The sequence below is a fragment of the Mirounga angustirostris genome, unplaced genomic scaffold, assembly GCF_029215605.1.
Source record: "Mirounga angustirostris isolate CCGP_5_RB_7025 unplaced genomic scaffold, mMirAng1.0.hap1 SCAF_5, whole genome shotgun sequence".
NCBI classification, from domain to species: domain Eukaryota; kingdom Metazoa; phylum Chordata; class Mammalia; order Carnivora; family Phocidae; genus Mirounga; species Mirounga angustirostris.
Genome location: NW_026991713.1, coordinates 118,040,487 through 118,061,986, shown reverse-complemented (window position 1 = coordinate 118,061,986; position 21,500 = coordinate 118,040,487). Strand labels below are relative to the sequence as shown.

General features: G+C 37.4%; 1 protein-coding gene across 1 annotated transcript in view; it reads right to left on the bottom strand.

Moving 5' to 3' along the window:
- LOC123842295 (ATP-dependent zinc metalloprotease YME1L1-like) overlaps window positions 1–21,500 on the bottom strand; it is a 69,699-nt gene that overhangs the window by 25,537 nt on the left and 22,662 nt on the right. Inside the window, 9 exon segments of the mRNA XM_064591966.1 lie at window positions 599–711; window positions 1,713–1,775; window positions 2,902–3,034; window positions 3,600–3,752; window positions 7,376–7,466; window positions 11,681–11,781; window positions 14,991–15,062; window positions 15,468–15,618; window positions 17,643–17,752. Of these exon segments, the coding sequence (XP_064448036.1) occupies window positions 599–711; window positions 1,713–1,775; window positions 2,902–3,034; window positions 3,600–3,752; window positions 7,376–7,466; window positions 11,681–11,781; window positions 14,991–15,062; window positions 15,468–15,618; window positions 17,643–17,752 (987 nt within the window).

The window sequence follows — 21,500 nt, the reverse complement described above, 5'->3', positions numbered from 1 at the left end:
ATTATTTATCTAAGTAATCTAAAGAAAACAGTCTTTTTTTTTTTAAAGATTTTATTTATTTATTTGAGAGAGTGAGTGAGAAAGAGAACATGAACAGGGGCAGCGGGAAATGGAGAATCAGACTGCCCTGCTGAGCAGAAAATCCTATTCAGGGCTCAATCCCAGGACCCTGGGATTACGACCTGAGCCAAAGGCAGCTGCTTAACAGATTGAGCCACCAAGGTGCCCCAAGAAATAAACTTTTTAAAAAGGACATATAAGGGGTGCCTGGGTGGCTCAGTTGTTAAGCATCTGCCTTTGGCTCAGGTCATGATCCCAAGGTCCTGGGATCGAGCCCCGCATCGGGCTCCCTGCTCTGTGGGAAGCCTGCTTCTCCTTCTCCCACTCCCCCTGCTTGTGTTCCCTCTCTCGCTGTGTCTCTCTCTGTCAAATAAATAAATAAAATCTTTAAAAAAAGGACATATAAATGGAGAGGAAAAAAGGACATATAAAAAACTGGTCTTTTGAGACATTTGTCAAGTAACCACAAACAGGGCAGAATAAAATATTACCATTTTATAGAGATAATAATAAAGTTTATTACTGGAATCAGACTTACACTGATCAAACTTTATTTTATTGAGATACCATTTCAAAATTTCTGTTCGACCTTTTACATCTGGTCTTGGAACTGTAACCTGCATGTCAAAACGATCAGGACGTATTAAGGCACTAAAGGGAGAAGAAGAAAATATAAATTAATAATCTGAGTACACTGAAGGTCAAATTAAATAGGACTGACACTCTAAAGTCAAGATGGAAGGATAATGGCAACCAGAGGTGAGACTGGAGTTTTGGTTTTTATTTTAATTCCAGGACAGTTAATATACAGTGCTGTATTAGTTTCAGGTATACAATATAGTGATTCAACAATTCCACACATCACCCAGTGCTCATCACAACAGGTGCACTCCCTAATCCCCATCACCTATTTCACCCTAGATTGGAGTTTTGAACATAAATATTCAGATAACTCCTTGTAAAACATGACTCAAGTAACAGTTTCAATAACCAGAAGGCAGAACAAAGGTTGACAGAGAGAGGTAATACACAACCCTCAAAAACAAAAACACGCAAGCCAGTCACTCAAGGAAAAATAATTCTAGAGCAGTCTATTATGAGAGCTACCCTGTGATAGCTTCCTATCACAACTGCTGTAAGTACAGAATGTTAAACTACAGACTTAGGCAAAGATAAAACTATTAGATCAAATTAAAATATGAGTAACTTCTATGATAAAATCAAAAATTTAAAACTCTAATAAATTTTATTTTAAAAATGCTCTCCACCACCCCCAAATTCTGTGATATAAAGTTGTCAGAAGATTAATGACTTTACTGAAATTTAAATCATGTATCACAGAATCTCAAGTAGATAATCCAGTGGTTTTTAATATATTCAAAGTTGTGCAATTATCAACAATCTAACTCAAGAATATTTTTATTCCCCCACCCCAAAAGAAACCCCACAGCCACCAACAGCCACTACTCTCCATTCTTCCCACCCTCTGGCAACCACTAATCTACTTTCTGTTGCCACCGATTTGCTTATTCTGGACATTTCATATAAAAAGAATCATATGTGATGTTTTGTGATGAGCTTCTTTCTCTTTTAAAGTTCATCCATGGTTCAGTATGCATCAGTACTTGTCAAAAAAGTCTTTTAATACGTACTTATCTAATGCCTCTGGGAAGTTTGCGGCTCCTATTATGATAACTCCTTCATTGGGTTTAAAACTATTAAAAAAGAAAAAAGTAACGTTTCACTGAACATTAAGAGTACACATATAGAAATGCTCTACACAAAACTGTTTATCATTAAACTTAGTAACAGCAAAGAAGAGGGACTGATCTTTTTTATACCCAAAGTGATAAGACATCTCTATTATTTTTTAAAAGGAACACATGTTATTAGGCCAGTACACTTCAATAAAAATGCTAATAATAAGTCACAAAGTCATCTATGATTACATGCCTTCACGGTATTTGTTCTACTTAGGAAGACATGACCTGACAGGAAAGGCTTGGGTAGGGGTGCCTGGGTGGCTCAGTCGTTAAGCATCTGCCTTCGGCTCAGGTCATGATCTCAGGGTCCTGGGATCGAGCCCCGCATCGGGCTTCCTGCTCGGCGGGGAGCCTGCTCCTCCCTCTCCCACTCCCCCTGCTTGTGTTCCTTCTCTGGCTGTGTCTCTCTCTGTCAAATAAATAAATAAAATCTTAAAAAAAAAAAAAAAAAGAAAAGGCTTGGGTACCTGACTCATTTGTGAAAAATTATTCTCAAGTTTACCAATTCAAATTATTTCCTCCTAGACTTCCTGTTTGGTTCCAAAATGTCTTATATGGTTTTAAGAAGTTTTTCCTTCTTTCAAAGCAATCCCACATCTTGCTCTTTATATTATAAAAACTGATACAAACTTTTAATCTACCACAACACTAATACCTAGTCACAAATTGTGTAGGAACCAGCATACACTCTTTACATCTCCAAATAGACTAGTATTCTCAACTGGAATCATCACTTTCCTGTCATCATACAATTAATGAAAAAAGGTATAGAGATCACCAATTAAGAAGAGTTGATATGTCAATCACTCCATTAGTAATGCAAAGAACACAATACAGAGAATGCAGCTTGTCTTGACTTCTTGCACAGGGACTACTCTGTTGCCTACATTTTTTTCTATTTCTTTCTCTTTAAGATTTTATTTTTAAGAAATCTCTATACCCCATGTGGGGCTCAAACACACAACTACGAGATCAAGAGCTGCATGCTCCACTGACTGAGCCAGCCAGACACCCCGCTATTTCTCGAATGTTACCAAATATATCACCATATACCAAAGACAGAGGACGATTCACTTACCCATCCATTTCAGCAAGAAGTTGATTTATAGTCTGCCTTGAATATGGGTGCATTGGAGACTCAATTCGCTTCCCACCAACAGAATCTAATTCATCAATAAATATAACACAGGGAGCATTTGCTTTTGCTTCCCCTAGGAAAAGAGAAAAGATTCAAGTAAGTTTAATGAAATCAATACTTTTTGAACAAAATCATGTAAGTATTAAAAACCTGTAAGCCTGTCAAAAGCCAACAGAAGACATTCATTAAGGAGAAAATACACAAAAGGAGATCTTTCTTTCTTTTAAAACTGATATAAGAACAGTAGAAACCATAGAAAATGTACCATAGAAAATGATATATAATAAAAACTGAGTATTCATTCTTCCACTGTACAAACCATATACAATCAGACTGGAGGCTAATTATTCTTTAATTACATGCTATTGAATTGATGAATAAGATAAAAAGGATAACAACAACAACAAAAAAACCCAGCTTTTCAACAGGCCCCAACCTCATCTAACACTTCTAGCTCTTCTATTTGGGGAAAAAGCACGGTTCTGTTTTAGCTCACACATTAAATTACCTAAAACCAAAACCCCACAATGGCTAGGTCAGCTATCAGTCATAATCAAGTAGCAAATAAAAGGTAAGAAGCCCTCTTTCCCTTAAATTAACAAAATTTCGTATTATATGAGAGATACATTAAAACATACTAAATAGATTTCTGATACGGCTGGCTCCCACACCCACAAACATTTCATCAAATTCTGATCCAGAAGCATAATAAAAAGGAACATCAGCTTCTCCAGCCACAGCTCGAGCAAGAAGTGTCTTCCCTGTCCCTGGTGGTCCAACTAAAAGTATTCCTAAAAGAAAAAATAAATAGAATGGGTCAAATTAAAAAATAAAAATAAACCCTGATGTGAACCTATAAAAGTTATTAATTAATGTATATATAGTTTTGAGGTTGAAGGCACATGACCAATATTTTGAAACAAAACATACGTCTCTAGTAATGATTCACTTCAGGATCTTCAAAACTAATTTTTCTCTACCATTTCTATCTTGAGCGAATGGAATATAATAAACTTATTTATCACTAAACAAGATAAAACTCACATAAACACAGATTAAGAGATTAAACAACCAAATGTGACACATGAACCCTTGACTTGATGCTCTTCCATAAAAAACATTTAAGAAATTCTAGGGACATCTGATGCAAATTTGAAAAAATACTGGAGTACAAGATATTAAGGAAACAGTATTTAGTTTTATTTGGTAGGATAAATTATTCTCTTTAGGATAATGTCCTTAGTCTTAGGTGATACACAGCAAAGTATTTAGATGTATAAAGTAATTAATGTCTACAGCTTTGTAACTATTCCATATGTTTGAAAATCTTCCTAACAGCAGTATGTTTTTCATAAGTGGGAATAACAGAATTCTCTGGTTTCCACAACTTTTCATTTTTCATGTAAAAAAAAACTGTATTAATGCTATATTTTAACATAAAACTCTTTTTAAAGGAAAGTTGCTGAAAAATACCCTTAAGACTATCCTCTTGTATTGCCATGTTATTGTTACTCTTAGCTGGTTTAAATCATCATATCAATTTCTGTAGGATCTATTTTGGTACCTGAGAATTTTCCCACAATTTTATAAAATATCCCTTGTGATTAGAAAAAGTGTAACTACTTTATGACTTTAAACGTGTTCTTTATGATGTTATAGTATTGACTTTAATAAATGAATCCCAAATTAGCAGAGATTCATGCAAACATTTTTATATACTGCTGAACACTGTCAGTAGAGATAGTGGGCAGCATAAAAACAAACCTTAAATATGAGTCCCCCCTTTAACTCACCAATTCCATTTCTAGAATTGGAATCTAGAATAATAATAAATAAATGAGTAAATATAGAATTTATTCTAAGGAGATAATTAAGCATGTGGGCAAAGCCTTGAGATATTAAGATGATTATCACAGTGCTGATTTTATTATTTTAATTAAAAACTGTTTTAGTTGATACACAGTTACATTAATTTCAGATGTACAACATAGTGATTTGACAAGTTTATACATTATGCTGTGCTCACCACAAGTGTAGCTACCATCTGTCACCATACAATACTATTACAGTATCACTGACTATATTTCCTATGCCTTTTATTCCTCTGACTTACCCATTCGACAACTGGAAGCATGTTTCTCCCTTTCCCCTTCACCCATTTTGCCCAGCCCTCACATTGCTAATTTTAAGAGCAAAACATTGGAAACCATAAAAGTTTAATATAAGTGGTTAAAGTATAGTACAATCCTACGGTACAAGGACACCACAAAATCATACTTGTACCCAGTTCCAGCATATGGTTTTCCCTCACACCCACAAACAGTTCTCCAACACCAGATGGGCATCTTAATATTCAACTCAATTCTCATGCTACCTACCTGGAGATAGCATCAAATACTGTAAGTTAAGGACTTGGTCCCAAAAGACGGCCTCTATCCCCAACCCTCACGATGTCATTTGCAAGACCAGGTTGTTACCTGTGCTTCTGACTGACAGATCATAGACAGGAAGTTCCAGGGACCCCTTCCTTGGATTTGATTAATTTGCTAGAATAGCTCAAAGAACTCAGAGAAACATTCTACTTACTTGATTACTGGTTTATTAGAGAAGGATACAATTCAGGAACAGTCAGTCAGATGGAAGAGATGCATAGGGCAAGGAAAGGGAAAAGGATTGCTGAGCTGCTATGCCCTCTCTAGATATGCCACTCTTCCCACATCTCCACATGTTCACCAACCTAGAAGCTCTCTGAATCCTATCCTTTTGGGTTTTAGTGGAGGCCTCATTACATAGGCATGACTGACTCAGCCTCCAGCCACTCTCCCCTCCTAGTCAGGAGGGTAAGACTGAAAGTTCCAGCCCTCTAATCACATGGCTGATTCTCCTGGCAACCAGCTCCTAACCTTAGGTGTGTTCTAAAAGTCGCCTCATCAACACAACAGAAGACAAATCTATTGCTGTCATCACCATGAAACTACAAGAACGGGACTAACACTAAATATATATTTCTTATTATAAATCACAAGAGTCATTAAAAATCATATTAACTGTGAGAAAACATGAGACAAAGACAAACCGAGGAACATTCCACAAATTAGTATGTATTCTGCACAATTTTTAAGGTCTTGAAAGATCCACACACACTCCCATAAGAAAAGGCTGAGGAGGTGAGCCTGGGTGGCTCAGTCAGTTAAACATCTGACTTCGGCTCAGATCACGATAAGGTCGTTAAGATTGAGCCCCACGTGGGGCTCCACACTCAGTGTCTGCTTTAGATTCTCTCTCCTCCTGCCCTCCCCCAGACCAACTCCTGTGCTTGCATGTGTGCTCACTCTCTCACATAAATAAATAGACAGATAGCTAGCTAGCTAGACAGACAGACAGAAAGACAGACAGGCAGGCTGAGGAATTTTTTCAGGTTAAAAGAAAAATCTAAGGGTGCCTGGGTGGCTCAGTAGGTTAGGCAGCCAACCCTTGATTCTGGCTCAGGTCATGCTCTCAGGCTCCTGGGATTGAGCCCCATGGCTGCTCTGCACTCAGGAGGGAGTCTGCTTGAGGATTCTCTCTCTCCCTCTGCTCCTCCCCCCACCTGCTCTACCTCTCTCTCTCTTTCTCTAAAAGAAATTGATTTTAAAAAAAAGATTAAAGAAAAATCTAAATGTGTAAACCTGGATTGAGTCTAAACCTGGGGTTGGGGGTGGGGGATGGGAGGACCCCACTACAAAAGATATTATTAAGAGAAATGCAGAAATTTGAATATAACTGAATTTCATCATAGTTCTGAAACCATGTTAAATTTCCTCATTTTAATAACTATGTTGGAGTTACATAATAGAATTTCTTATTTATAGGAAATACATAATGAGATATTTGGGGTTAAAGGAGCATGATATCTACAATTTACCCTTAAACAGTTTAAAAATACATTTATGTAGCAGCGCCTGGGTGGCTCAGTCGTTAGGCATCTGCCTTCAGCTCAGGTCATGATCCCAGGATCCTAGGATCGAGCCCCACATCGGGCTCCCTGCTCAGTAGGAAGCCTGCTTCTCCCTCTCCCACTCCCCTGCTTGTGTTCCCTCTCTCGCTGTGTCTCTCTCTGTCAAATAAATAAAATCTTAAAAAAAAAATACATTTATGTAAAGAAAGTGAGCAAATGGGACAAAGTGCTAAAAAACTATTGAGTTTTGTTAAGAGTACAGAGAGTTCTCTGCACTATTCTCACAACTGAAATTGTTAACAAAACTCAAAATCCCCTTCCCCTCAAAAAAGGTTATATAACGTTCAGAATGAAGACTTATTTGTAAAATAGCAATTAAGAACTAAACTTTAAGCTTTTAAATTGGTAAAGATTAAATTAGTAATGGATTACAGTATTTTTTTGACGTCAAGTCATGGTAAAGGGAAGATATCTTACCTTTTGGAAGTTTACCTCCAAGCATGGTAAATTTTTGTGGATTTTTCAGGAATTCAACAACCTCCTGTAATTCTTGTTTAGCTTCCTCCACCTAAAGTGATATAATTTATCAAACAATTTTAAGTAATGATTAGATTATCAAAGCCTCCTCTTTGAAAATAGTAAATTTAACTGGAAATTAACTTGAAGGCTCCCTTATCAATGCACACACAAAAGGGATTTCACCCAACTCTTTTTGCCAATTATGCGGTCTCCTTACATATCTCAACAAAAAACATTAACTTCTTACATTTTTTTTTAAGATTTTATTTATTTATTTGACAGAAAGAGACACAGCGAGAGAGGGAACACAAGCAGGGGGAGTGGGAGAGGGAGAAGCAGGTCTCCCGCAGAGCAGGGAGCCCGATGCGGGGCTCGATCCCAGGACTCTGGGATCCTGACCCGAGCCGAAGGCAGACGCTTAATGACTGAGCCACCCAGGTGCCCCAACTTCTTACATTTTCAAGTAGTGCTTCCCCCAGTTAACAAGGACTTATATTCACAACTCTAGTTGAATGTGTCAGCGGCATTTGGTATAAACAGAAAGACTCACCTACCAAGTTTCAAATCCAGAACTTTTGACCTGGTTTATAAGCTTCAAGGGCAAATTATGTGAGCTTAATACATATCAATGAAAAGGGAGTCTGTGTTTAAGTTATAACATTAATTTATGATTAATTATTAGATTATTTTCATTATAAGGAATTACCACTAGATTATAAATGACTTAGTTCCTTACAAATGCCAAAGGGTGGAGACTAAAATTAAGCCAAAGTGCACTGATACTGCTTTGTAAATGGTTCTGGCAAAAAATGTTCAAAAGATTTAATCCCCCAAATACAAAAACCATGTAGAATTAAGGTCTCTCGCAAGAATAAAGCCCAATCTGGTCAAGAAAGATGGCATGGAGAGTATTAGCTCAACTTTAAAAACTCTGATATAAGATTAAGAAAGCTGCCTATCAGGGGTGCCTGGGCGGCTCAGTTGGTTAAGCGTCTGCTTTCGGCTCAGGTCATAATCTCAGGGTCCCTGGATATCAGGCCCTCCACTCAGTGGCAGATCTGCTTCTCCCTCTCCCTCTATGATCTCTCTCTCTCAAATAAATAAAAATCTTAAAAAAAAAAAAGCTGCCTATCAGAAATTAGTTAGCATACAACCAGAAGTAACAAATACAAGTACCTAGAGCCAGAATGATATCAAAGATGAGTGCAGAAGACCAGATATAAAATAACAGTGGTGGCAGTATGCTGAACTGGAAAGCAAAGACCCTTAGAGAGGACAAACCACCATGACTTGACTCTACCACAGAATATAGACCTAGTGTTCTAGACTTCAATTTTTCAAGAAAAAAAAACCAGACATTAAAAATGTTAGCTATCAATTTAAATTAAAAGCACATTTATGTGTGTACTTTCATGTATTTATTTTGAATTACACTGGCCTAATCATACATTTGTAGCCAATTTGCAACCCTACATTAGACAACTTTAAATAGTTCTCAGTGGGAAAAAAAGAACTCAAGTACATTGGTCAGGGTTAAAAAGAAACTACCTGACAAGAAGTGTACTAAAACATGAAACATCTCTGGGCTGAAGGGCATTATTAAAATCTAGAATTAAACTCATGATTCTCTTAGATTCCTAGATAATTTTCTAGGACGATTTCTAGGAAGTATACAATCATTAAAGAGTAAACGGTTTTTTAAATTAGGCTTAGAATAGTCTTTGAAAGTTATTGATTACATTATTAAAACTTAATAAAATGTTTGTAAAGTTAACAGTTGTAAGTAAAGCTCTGTCCACTCCTAAGGAGAAATGCGTACATATGTTCACCAAGAAACGTAAAAAAAATTCACAATAGCACTCTTTAGGCCAAAACTAGGAACAACCCAATTTCTACCTAATGTGGAATATGCAATATTGTGATATTCATAGAATACTATGCAATGGGAATGAATGAAGTACAACTTTATGTAAAAACATGGATGGATCTCACAAACATCATGTTGAGTCAAAGAAGCCATATAAACTATGTAAAATTCAAAAGCAGGCCAAATTAATGTATGTTATGAGACAGAACAACGATTATGCTTGCAGTGGGAAAAAGGGACACTAGGAAGTTTCTGGTAATATTTTATTTCCTGAGCTGGGTGCCAATAATAGACTGAGTTCACTGTGTGAAATTTATTAAGGTATAGATTTGTGATTTGTGCAGTTTTGTGTGAATGCTAAGCTTCAATAAAATTTATGTTTATAAAGAGATTTGGGGGGCACCTGGGTGGCTCCTGGGATCGAACCCCACATTGGGCTCCCTGCTCAGCGGGATTCAGCTTCTCCCTCTCCCTCTGCCCCTCCCCCACTCGTGCTTGCTCTCTCTCTCAAATAAATAAAAATCTTTAAAAATATATATGTATATACATATAAAAGAGATTTGGCTCTTTATCTATTAAAATAAGCTTTTTAAACATTCAAAGATACCCATATACTAAAAGAAGGCCAAAGTACATTTGGTCAAGGTAACAAATAACTTTCCATTGGAGGAAAAGGAAAACAAATTAGCTGTCACCTACTAATCAAACTACATTTTCTCTGCCCAAACTCTGTGTCAGGAAAATTACCAATTGAGGTATATAAAATCTATACAGGAAAATAGAGTTTAGGGAACAAGGCAATGAATAAAGTTATAAAAGCCCTTATTAGTATTTTTATGGCAGCTATATATAAAATTATTCCTACATAACCAGAAATTCTAGGCAAGGAAATGACATTCCTATACTAGCTCTTTAAGATTTGGTAAAACTGATCACAGGTACCACCTACTGGCATACCTATTTTAGTAAATGTTATAAATTACTTTGGTGTACATAAATTTAGATTTTATAGCAATGAGAGCAATATAAAATTATAACAGTAATTATATTTGTTTAGATTAGCACAGGAAACTGTGACAATCTAAAAACTTTGTGATGTCCCCATTTCTAGTATTATCAGCATGTCTTCTTTAGCTTCGTAATCAGAATTGGACTCATTCCAAAAGAAGTGTAGTATATTGAGTAACTGAAGTATATACACTGCAGGGAGAAAGTAAGAATGCCTTGCTGACCATAATCTCAGCACAGGTTCAATGTAGAGCAGGCTGACTGCACATCTTAAACAAAATGGGAAGAGCCCTCTGCACTAATGAGTCAAGTTTTCAAATACTCACTGCACTAACCTCTTCCCCAATTATTCTCTTTCTGCAACTCCAAGAGGATTCACAGCTGTTTAAATTGCAAAGGGAAGGGAAGGAATACTTGGTATAAAACTATCATAGTGACCCCTGATACTTAATTCCCTAATAGTCGAGGTTGTGAAAAATATTTATGCATAGATAGGGAAGAGTGTGGAAAAAGGAAGAGCTCTCATTCTATTCTATATTAAAGTGGCCTTTTTATTGGTCGGCAAACAAGTCAGGCACATTAACTCTTCAGGATCTTTTTCTCTCTTTCTCTGGCTAGAAGTGTTCTTTGCTCAAATACATGCATGGTTTAGGCACACCTGGCTGCCTCAGTCAGTAAAGCATGTGATTCTTGATCACAGGGTTGTAAGTTCGAGCCTCACATTGGGTGTACAGATTACTTAAAAATAAAATCTTATAAAAAAAGATACATGCATGGTTTACCCCATCATCTTCAAATCTTCACTCAAATGTCACCTTCTCAATCAAACATACACTGAATATCCCCATTTAAAACTGTGACCTTTCTCTCAAAACTCCCAATCCTCTTTATGCTGCTCTGTCTTTCTCCCATCACTTTTGAACATACTCTAGTATTTCCTTATATACAATATCATGGTCTAGTTTCTGTTAGAACTAAAAATCCATGACAGCAGAGATTTATTTATTCTATCCCAGTATCTAAAAGAGGTCTGGAGAATATGCGGTGAAGCTAAAAGGTCCAAGGTTCTAATCATGGCTTGGTCTGTTCTAGTGTCCAGCCCCGATTCAGAAGCCCACCCAGAGTGGCCTCAGTACAAAAGACAGTGCTATCACCCAGGAAATTCCTAGGGACTTAGAAGCCCTGTGTTAGACATCAGGATCAAAGACCAAACTATAGAACCAAAGATGCACCCAATGCTCTTGTCACTTAGGGAATTACAAGAGTTTTAGCGCCTGGAACTGGAGGTAGAGACAAATATATATTTATTTTCTATTTTACACCTTTAAAATCAAATACTGGCCTTACATAATTAGATAATGGAGAGTAGGGTAAATTTTTTAACTTACTCCTTTAACATGTTCAAAGGTGACATTTTTCATCTGGACAGGATCTACTGCAGAATCAAGCCCCGTCGTTGTCCGGAAGCGGACTAAAGAAGAAAAAAAAGAAATGTTTATATATTTCATAGATTCATAAAATTCCAACCACCTTATTATTCAGAGGTAAGAAAGTAGAGAAAAAAAATAATATATTTAAGTATTACATACATACATTCATAGTGAAGTAACAGAAAGTACATCTTCTGGATTTCTAGACCATGTTCAAGGAATAAATGACTCACATTAAAATGACATCTTTATACCTTCCAATTAAAATGAAAAATTGGGGCGCCTGGGTGGCTCAGTTGGTTAAGCGACTGCCTTCGGCTCAGGTCATGATCCCGGAGTCCCGGGATCGAGTCCCGCATTGGGCTCCCTGCTCGGCAGGGAGCCTGCTTCTGCCTCTGACCCTCCCCCCTCTCATGTGCTCTCTCTCTCTCGTTCTCTCTGTCTCAAATAAATTTAAAAAAAAATCTTTAAAATGAAAAATTATTTCCCTCTTCTATAATATCTAACAAGAGAAATTTACACCAATCATTCTCAAACTCCACCGTGCCTAAAAATCACTTGAGAAATGTAGTAATGCAAGTTCCCAGGCCATGGCCCAGAATTTCTGGTTGGTAGATTTAGGAAAAGGCCCAGGAGTTTGCAGTTAAAGATTTTATTTCTTTATTTGACAGAGAGATTGAAAGTACAAGCAGGGGGAGTGGTAGGCAGAGAGAGGGAGAAGCAGACTCCCTGCTGAGCAGGGAGCCCGATGCAGGGCTCGATCCCAGGACCCTGGGATCATGACCTGAGCCGAAGGCAGACGGTTAACCAACTGAGCCACCCAGGTTGCCCCAGGAGTTTCCATTTTTAACAACCACTCTAAATTATCCTGATACAACTGGTCAGGGATGCACACCATGAAATACATTGCCTTAAACCTAGCATAAGAACTGGCACTGGCTTTTTTTTTAAAAAAAGGGTAAACCTTAAAAGAGATTATTTCATTTTTCATGTAGCCTCCTCCTCTAGCAACTGTTATTACTTGCCCTCAGATGATATATGTCAGTAATGACATCATTAAGAAAGTGAAAGTTTGGGGGCGCCTGGGTGGCTCAGTTGGTTAAGCGACTGCCTTCGGCTCAGGTCATGATCCTGGAGTCCCTGGATCGAGTCCCGCATCGGGCTCCCTGCTTGGCAGGGAGCCTGCTTCTGCCTCTGACCCTCCTCCCTCTCATGTGCTCTCTCTCTCTCATTCTCTCTGTCTCAAATAAAAAAAAAAAAAAAGAAAGTGAAAGTTTGGAAGGAGAGTAAAATACTTAGAATGAACTACAGAGAATTATTACAAAGCTTTCTTAAAATCTCTCCCCTTTGGTTAAACTTCCCTACTAAAAAGATATAAGTGAGTAAATAGAGCAATTTCTAATTTCCTCAGAAGACAAAAAATATTGTCTTTAAGACAGAAATTTAGATGCAAAAAGAATCAACAGGCAAAATATACAGTTTTGTTGAAAACACTTAGCATATCAAGAATATACAAGTTAGGGGTGCCTTGGGTGGCTCAGTCGTTAAGCGTCTGCCTTCGGCGCAGGTCATGATCCCAGGGTCCTGGGATTGAGCCCCGCGTCGGGCTCCCTGCTCGGTGGGAAGCCTGCTTCTCCCTCTCCCACTCCCCCTGATTGTGTTCCCTCTCTCGCCGTGTCTCCCTCTGTCAAATAAATAAATAAAATCTTAAAAAAAAAAAAGTTGGAAGAGCAAATGTAATATAGTAATTCTACAATGGACACTAATAGTTTTAGCCCACTAAATTGTTTATTCAAGGATCTACACAGATGGGCTTAATAAATAATGCAAATTAAATTTGTAGCCAAACCACTTGAAACTTATAAGAAATTATAAGGCAATGCACTTCATAGTTTGATATATATTTTGCTTAATGGAAAAAATTAAGAAACATAAAATAGTAACCACAGCTAATCCCACCCCTCCAATATCACACAGTGTCCCTACACTGGTTCTGTTTTGAAAATAAGTAGACAAAAGAAGATGACTCTAGCTATATAAAGAATATTCTGGGGCGCCTGGGTGGCTCAGTCAGTTAAGCGTCTGCCTTTGGCTCAGGTCATGATCCCAGGGTCCTGGGATCGAGTCCCACATGGGGAGCCTGCTTCTCCCTCTGCCTGCCGCTCCCCCTGCTTGTGCTCTCTCTGTCAAATAAATAAAATCTTTAAAAAAAATAAAAATAAAAAATAATATTCCTGGATGTTAAAATCTCATCTCAGGTTTTATTCCACAAAAAAACTTAAAATACTGGGGTTACATGCAAGTTCTGGGATAAAGTCCTGATCCAGATCAACTGATATTCCTTAATTGTATACCAGTTTTTTTCTCTCAAGGTAATCAATCATAAAGACCATAGAGAACCCAGGGTAAAAACCGAAGAGCTGAGAATGCAACAGGAACCACTTAAAATGGACATTATTCTTTTTAGACTGGCAAACTGAGAAAATACGAGACTCATTTAAGGCAATTTTTAATTGTATACTAAATTTGTATATATATATTTTTTTAAGATTTTATTTATTTATTTGAGAAGGGGAGAGAGAAAGCACACAAGTGGGAGGAGGGGCAAGGCAGAGGCAGAAGCAAACTCCCCACTGAGCAGGGAGCCCAATGTAGGGCTCGATCCCAGCATCCTGGAATCATGACCTGAGCCGAAGACGGACGCTTAACTGACTGAGCCACCCAGGCGCCCCAAATTTTTATGTATTTATATATTATACATAAATTTTCATAAATTTATTAGTGTGTCTTTGAAATAGGGGACTATTTCACTTTGTATTGCTATTATAAAATTCTTCTATAAAATTGGACAGGTATAACTTTCTAAGAACCACTAATAGAAGCTAATCTAACATTTTTGCTATAACATAATCCTTGGAACTTTAACAAAATATTATTGTCTCAAAAATAAAACTTGAAATATGTACAGTGTCTGAAGGAACTTTACCTGTAATCCACAAAGCAATGTAAATATAATGAGCCCTGAGAATGCAGATGGCATATGACCATAATAGATTAAAACTTTTCTACTTTAATGCAAAAAAGCAATCTCAAATTGACCCAATCTGTGAAGTGCTGACTTAGGAAAGAAAGGCCTAGACACTAGAACGGTAAATGCTTCCTCTCTCCTAAGTCTAAGGCAGACTAACTATGAAAAAAAAAATTGAGTATTTAAAAGATACAAAAAAAAAAGTCAGATAAATGAAAAGAGCCTTTACCAGATAAAAATGGTTTTTTAAGAGTCCATAAATGCCAAATAGCAGCAGAACGAAGAGAATCAGACGAGTTCGTCTCAGAGAATCTGGAGGAGAAAAAAAAAAACCTTAAATCAAATGACAACAATGACAAGTGACAGCTTGGTGAAAAGTAAGCATTAGGTTATTGATAGTAATCATATTCTATCACATGCAATTTTGGAACCTGGCATTCCTTTGTATAATTGCCATGATTTCCTTTCAGCACCCTGTGACCAAAAACCTCATCGAGGCACTCATGCTTCTGTCCTTGACGTTGCTTCTCATTTGAGAAAAGGGAGAGTGCCAATAGATTTTCCATTTTGACACAGCTTAAGTTACAAATATAATGGAATATAACCAATGAAAAGGTGCATACTTGTTAGAAAAAATATTTGTAATCACTTAAAGGTAGAACTATGACTTCCTTTTAGATATTCTTCCCAAATATGGATGGTGTCAAATCAACTTACCATTGGTTTTTTGCGTTAGTGCTTGAGCTTTCAGAAAACCCTCTGCAAAACCAGTTTTAAATGCATCTTGGTGAGCTTCAGGTATATTTTTGGTTTTCATGAGTTTGTCCAAACTCTCAACATCTGATCCTCTGTCCCGCAAAAGGAACCCCTAAATACACAAACAATGCATCAGTACTGACTATATAGATAACACTGCCCAACAATATAACGATCACTCACAAAAAAATTCATTCAAAAACTCTAGAATTTCTAATTTTTATTGTCCATCAGAAGAATTACACTAAGATTCAACAATAAATTACTTAATCAATGGCTAAGAAACTAACTTTGGACTTCACACTTGCATCAATCAATTAATATAAAGGAACTCTCTGTAAGAATACTATACTGAAAACAATAGGTCACCTGTGGACTTTAGGGTTCTAATGGTTTGATGTTCACACTCCTTTATCTCTACTAGACAAAAAACCTCATTAAGTTATTAAATGTTTACTGAGTATCTTTTATACACTTGGCCTTGTGTAAGTTCTGAAAATGTAAAGATAAATAACCAATGATCTGAATGTTCTCAGTCTACTAGGGAGAGATACACAAATAACTAATTTTTTGAAATCATTTTGATATTATGTTAGAAGTTCTAGATCTGGAGACACCTGGGTGGCTCAGTCGGTTAAGCATCCGACTCTTGCTTTCGGCTCAGGTCATGATCTCAGTCATGGGATCAAGCCCAACATTGGGCTCTGAACTCAGCAAGGAGTCTGCTGAAGATTTTCTCCCCTTCCTTCCCCGCCCCCACCCTGCTCCTCTCCCGCTCGCATGCATTCTCTCTCAAATCAATCAATAAATAAAGTCTTAAAAAAAAAAAAAGAGGTTCTAGGTCTGGTGGTAAAATAAATGCTACCTCAGGAAGCTAGGAAAGGCATTACAGAGAAATAGGATTTCTAAACCAAAGGAAATGCAAAGCATAAACAATCTGACATAGCCATGAAGTAAAAGGCTTTAGCACTCAGGAACTGCAAGCTAACTTTTATGACACGACTTTAAAATGCCAAGAGAGGGTGCCTGGGTGGCTCAGTTGGTTAAGCGACTGCCTTCAGCTCAGGTCATGATCCTGGAGTCCCGGGATCGAGTCCCGCATCAGGCTCCCTGCTCAGTGGGGAGTCTGCTTCTCCCTCTTCTCATGCTCTCTCTATCTCATTCTCTCTGTCAAATAAATAAAATCTTTAAAAAAAATAAAAAATAAAAAAAAAATAAAATAAAGTGCCAAGAGGCAAGTAGAGTAGAGGTTCAGAAGGAGTGCCATATTAAAGATAAGAACAGAAAAATGATAGGCAGAGGCCAAATGGATACTACAGCAGGAATCTGACAATAAATCAGAGGAATATATTACATTTAAACATTTTAGACAGATGGTGGGTTGGTGGCAGTCTGAAAGCTGGACTGAAGGTAACAAAACTAAAGGCAAGGAGACTAAGGGGTGCCTGGGTGGCTCAGTAAGTTAAGCATCCGACTCGACTTCCACTCAGGTCATGATCTCAGAGTCGTGAGATCAAGCCTCACGTCGGGCTCCATGTTTGGTCGGGCTACACCCACTGATGATTTATACACCCACAGAGTCTGCCTGAGATTCTCTCTCTCCCTCTCCCTGCCCCTCCCAAAATCCATCCCTGTGCACTCTCCCTCTCTAATAAATTCTTTAAAAAAAATAAAGGCAAGGAGACTAAATGAATGTTTACTAGAGTCCTTTAGGCAAGAAATGGTTATACTCCATCTATGCAGTGGAACTGGGAATGAAAAGAGACAGATCTAAGAAATATTTAAGAGGCTGGATCAATAGGACTTTAGTGATTAATGGATGTGATGATTAATGGATGTGACAGGAGAGAAAAGATGAACAAATCAAAGTTGATCAACAGGTTTCTAGCTTGGGTGGATGCTATTCTAGAGAACACACAGGTAGATGTGTAGGGGAAAAAAACAAAAGGAGATGTCTAATAGGCCAAAGGAGAGACATGACTGGGGCACTCAGAAGAGTTGTAGGTGTAATGATTACACAGGTAATTAATCCTTTAGAAAATCAACTGACCAATAAAAGAAATCACATATTGAATGTTCTCATTTTAATAATTTGAAAATTACTGCTTTTTCAAACAACAAAAAATGTCTAATTACCTTTACAAATGATGGTGTTATATGCTGTGTCTCTGTCAATCTTTCAGAGGTGGACTATAAACGTCAAGTTCTTGATTTCAAAGTTTTAAAACCCCGAGACTATATGAAAACTGAACGGAACAGATTCACATTTACTTCTCGTTGCACATTTTTATAAGAAAAATGACTAGGGGGGCGCCTGGGTGGCTCAGTTGGTTAAGCTACTGCCTTCGGCTCAGGTCATGATCCTGGAGTCCCGGGATCGAGTCCCGCGTCGGGCTCCCCGCTCAGCAGGGAGTCTGCTTCTCCCTCTGACCCTCCCCCTCTCATGCTCTCTGTCTCCCATTCTCTCTCTCAGATAAATAAATAAAACCTTAAAAAAAAAAAAAAAAAGAAAGAAAAATGACTAGGATTCAAAACTGACACCAAGCCCATACAACCTAAGTTTATTATCCCATTTTTTAACATAGTCCTTTGCCTGACATTTCACTACCCTGGTAATTAAAGTCATTAAAATGGATTGAATCTATAAAATAACTGTATAGTCTCTTGGTAATTTTAAAATGTGAAAAAAAACAAACAAACCCACTGATGAGTATCAAATAAAAGTCAGTGTCTACTTCCTCAAACCCCAATCCCACTTCCCCAGAAGTGACCACTGTTAACAATTTCACGACTGGGATGCCTGGGTGGCTCAGTCAGTTAAGTGTCCGACCCTTGATTTCAGCTCAAGTCTTGTTCTCAGGGTTGTGAGTTCAAGCCTGCACTGGGCTGCACACTGGGCATGGAGCCTACTTAAAAAAAAATTTTAAATGAAAGAATAAAAGTTTTGAAGAATGCCTGGGCTGCTCAGTCAGTTAAGCGTCTGCCTTCGGCTCAGGTCATGATCCCAGGGTCTTGGGATCGAGTCCCGCATCGGGCTCCTTGCTCGGTGGGGAGCCTGCTTCTCCCTCTGCCTGCCGCTCCCCGCTTGTGCTCATTCTCTCTCTGACAAATAAATAAATAAAATCTTGAAAAAAAATAATAAAATAAAGAATAAAAGCTTTGAAAAACAATTTCATGACTACACTTCTATGTATTTAAGCATATGCTCTTTCTATAAAAATAGTATATAATTTTTTGCAATTATCTTCTTGCACTTAACAAGAAATATTATCACGGGTATTTTTCAGAACAGGTCAGATAGTACATTCAATTTAATGGCTGTTAATATTTTTCCAATTTATCAGTGTATAGCAATTTGAATATTCAACCACTTTTCTACTATGGACATTAGTTGTTTCCTGTTTTCTTATTGCTAAAAATGGTTCAGTTAAAATTCTTTCAGCATGTGTAGACTAAATTCTTAAAAGTGAAACCATGAGGTTTGAATTATTTAACACTAAGAAACTGCCCTCTAAAAGGTTGTTATTGATTTATACACCCACTGATGAATAGGAGTATCCTTTACTCCACATCCTTTGCAACACAGATTAATATACATTTTTTTTAAATTTTTAAGGATTTTATTTATTTGTCAGAGAGAGCACAAGCAGCGGGAGCAACAGGCAGAGGGAGAAGCAGGCTCTCCGTTGAACAGGCAGCGGGATGCGGGACTTGATCCCAGGACCCTGGGATCATGACCTGAGCTGAAGGCAGCCGCTTAACTGACTGAGCCACCCAGGCGTCCCTATAAATTTTTTTAATGTGTACAGATCTGATAGGCAAAAAGCAGTGTCTTGTTTTAATTTGCATTTCAGATTAGAAATGAGGGAAAATTTTGAAAAACACTTTTACTTTCCTTGAATATTTTCTTTAGTAAATTGTTAATCACTCATAACCTTTCCCATTTTCATGAATAAAAGGATGCGTGCTATGTATACTAACTTTAAGGCACATATATTTGAAACATTTAATGCCTTGTCTTTGTATGCAGCAATTTATAAAGTTAATATAGTTTTATCTTTTAATCTTTAGTATTTTCTGCATTGTGTTTTGATTAGAGAGCCTCACCCCCAAACTGTGATTTTAAGAGTCTACTGGGGCACCTGAGTGGCTCAGTCAGTCGAGTGTCCAACTCTTGGTTTCGGCTCAGGTCCTGTTCTCGGGGTCATGGGATCGTCAGACTCCACATTGGGCACGGAGTCAGCTTGGGATTCTACCTCTCCCTTTCCCTCTGCCCCTCCTCTCCCTCTCTTCCTCTCCAAATAAGTAAATCTTAAAAAAAAAAAAAAAAAAAAAAGGAGTCTACTGACTTTCAACTTCGTTCAGACCTTTACCTATTTGCAACTTTTTTTTTTAAAGACTTTATTTATTTATTTGACAGAGAGATACATAGTGAGAGAGGGAACACAAGCAAGGGAGTGGGAGAGGGAGAAGCAGGCTCCCCGCAGAGCAGGGAGCCGGATGTGGGACTCGATCCCAGGACCCTGGGATCATGATGAGTCGAAGGCAGTCGCTTAACCGACTGAGCCACCCAGGCGCCCTATTTGCAACTTTTTTAAGATTAAAAAAAGAATCTGATTCTCCTTAGGCCCAAGTTTATTTTTTTATTTTATTTTTTTATTTTTAAGTAATCTCTACACCTGACTTGGGGCTTGAACTCACAACCCCAGATCAAGCATTGGATGTTCTACTGACTAAGCCAGCCAGGTGCCCCATTTTACACCCAAGTTTAAAATCAACTTCCTGGTTTTCATAGCAAGTGTTTAGGGTTTTGAACAGGGTTGCAGTGAATTAATAAATCTGGACGTAAATTAAAACTGTTACAGTACCGAGTCCTTTTAAAGAGGATTTTGGCATTCTCTCATTTATTTTACTCAGCTCTTGTATTTCCTTGTATTTCCTTCAGTGAAGTTTCACATGCATATGTGTGTGTGTGTGTGTGTGTGTGTGGGTTTGGAAGAAACTATAAATAAAATCCGTTGCTAGAATATAAGAAAGATACTGATTTTTACGCATTTATCTTATATGATACCAGAGTAGCCTTTCAGTTGATTTCCTTAAGTTTTCTGGTAAGCAAACATATTACCTGGTAAGCAAAAACAATTATAATTTTGCCCCTTCCATAAACTTCTATAACTCCTTTTTTTTTTTAAGATTTTATTTATTTATTTGACACAGAGAGAGCACAAGCAGAAGGAGCGGGAGAAGCGGGCTCCTGCTGAACAGGGAGCCTGATGCAGGACCCAATCCAGGACCCCGGGATCATGACCTGAGCCGAAGGTAGACACCTAACCAACTGAGCCACCGAGGCGCCCTCTATAACTCCTTTTAAAGCACATTGTTTAAAACTTCCAAATTACTCGTAACAAAAACAGGCTATACATATCTTATTTCCCATATTAATAAGATCCTAATAGATTTCCTTAATAAATTTTAAAACTTCCTATTCTAGTTTTCTACAACTTTGTAGGAAGTGTGACAATTAAAATCTATCACATGCCTTTTTCATACACTTGAAATAATATTGTTCTTTTCTAATCTATTAACATAAATTAACATACTTCCTAATATTAAATCACTCATATTCCTTAATCATATTTTAGAGCACATTTCTGTACTTCCTTTTTCAGATTTTATTTAGGATTTCTGTATTTATATTATTACGTGAAATTGCAATCTATTATATTTTTTATGCTAATATTTTAGTATCAGTAATCTCGTGGAATAAACAGGAAAGCCTATTCTACCTTCTTCTTTATTTTGGTCCTGGAAAACAGAACCCATAAACCATAAAACCATCTGAGCCTAGATGCCTCTGGGGCAACGGGGTTATATTTGAAAAATATTATCTTTCAAATTTTATAGTTACTGTCTTATCTCTCTTCTTCAGTCAATGTTGTTAATTTATAACTTGGATAATTGTTTCAACATGTTTTTATTTATACATACTCTTAA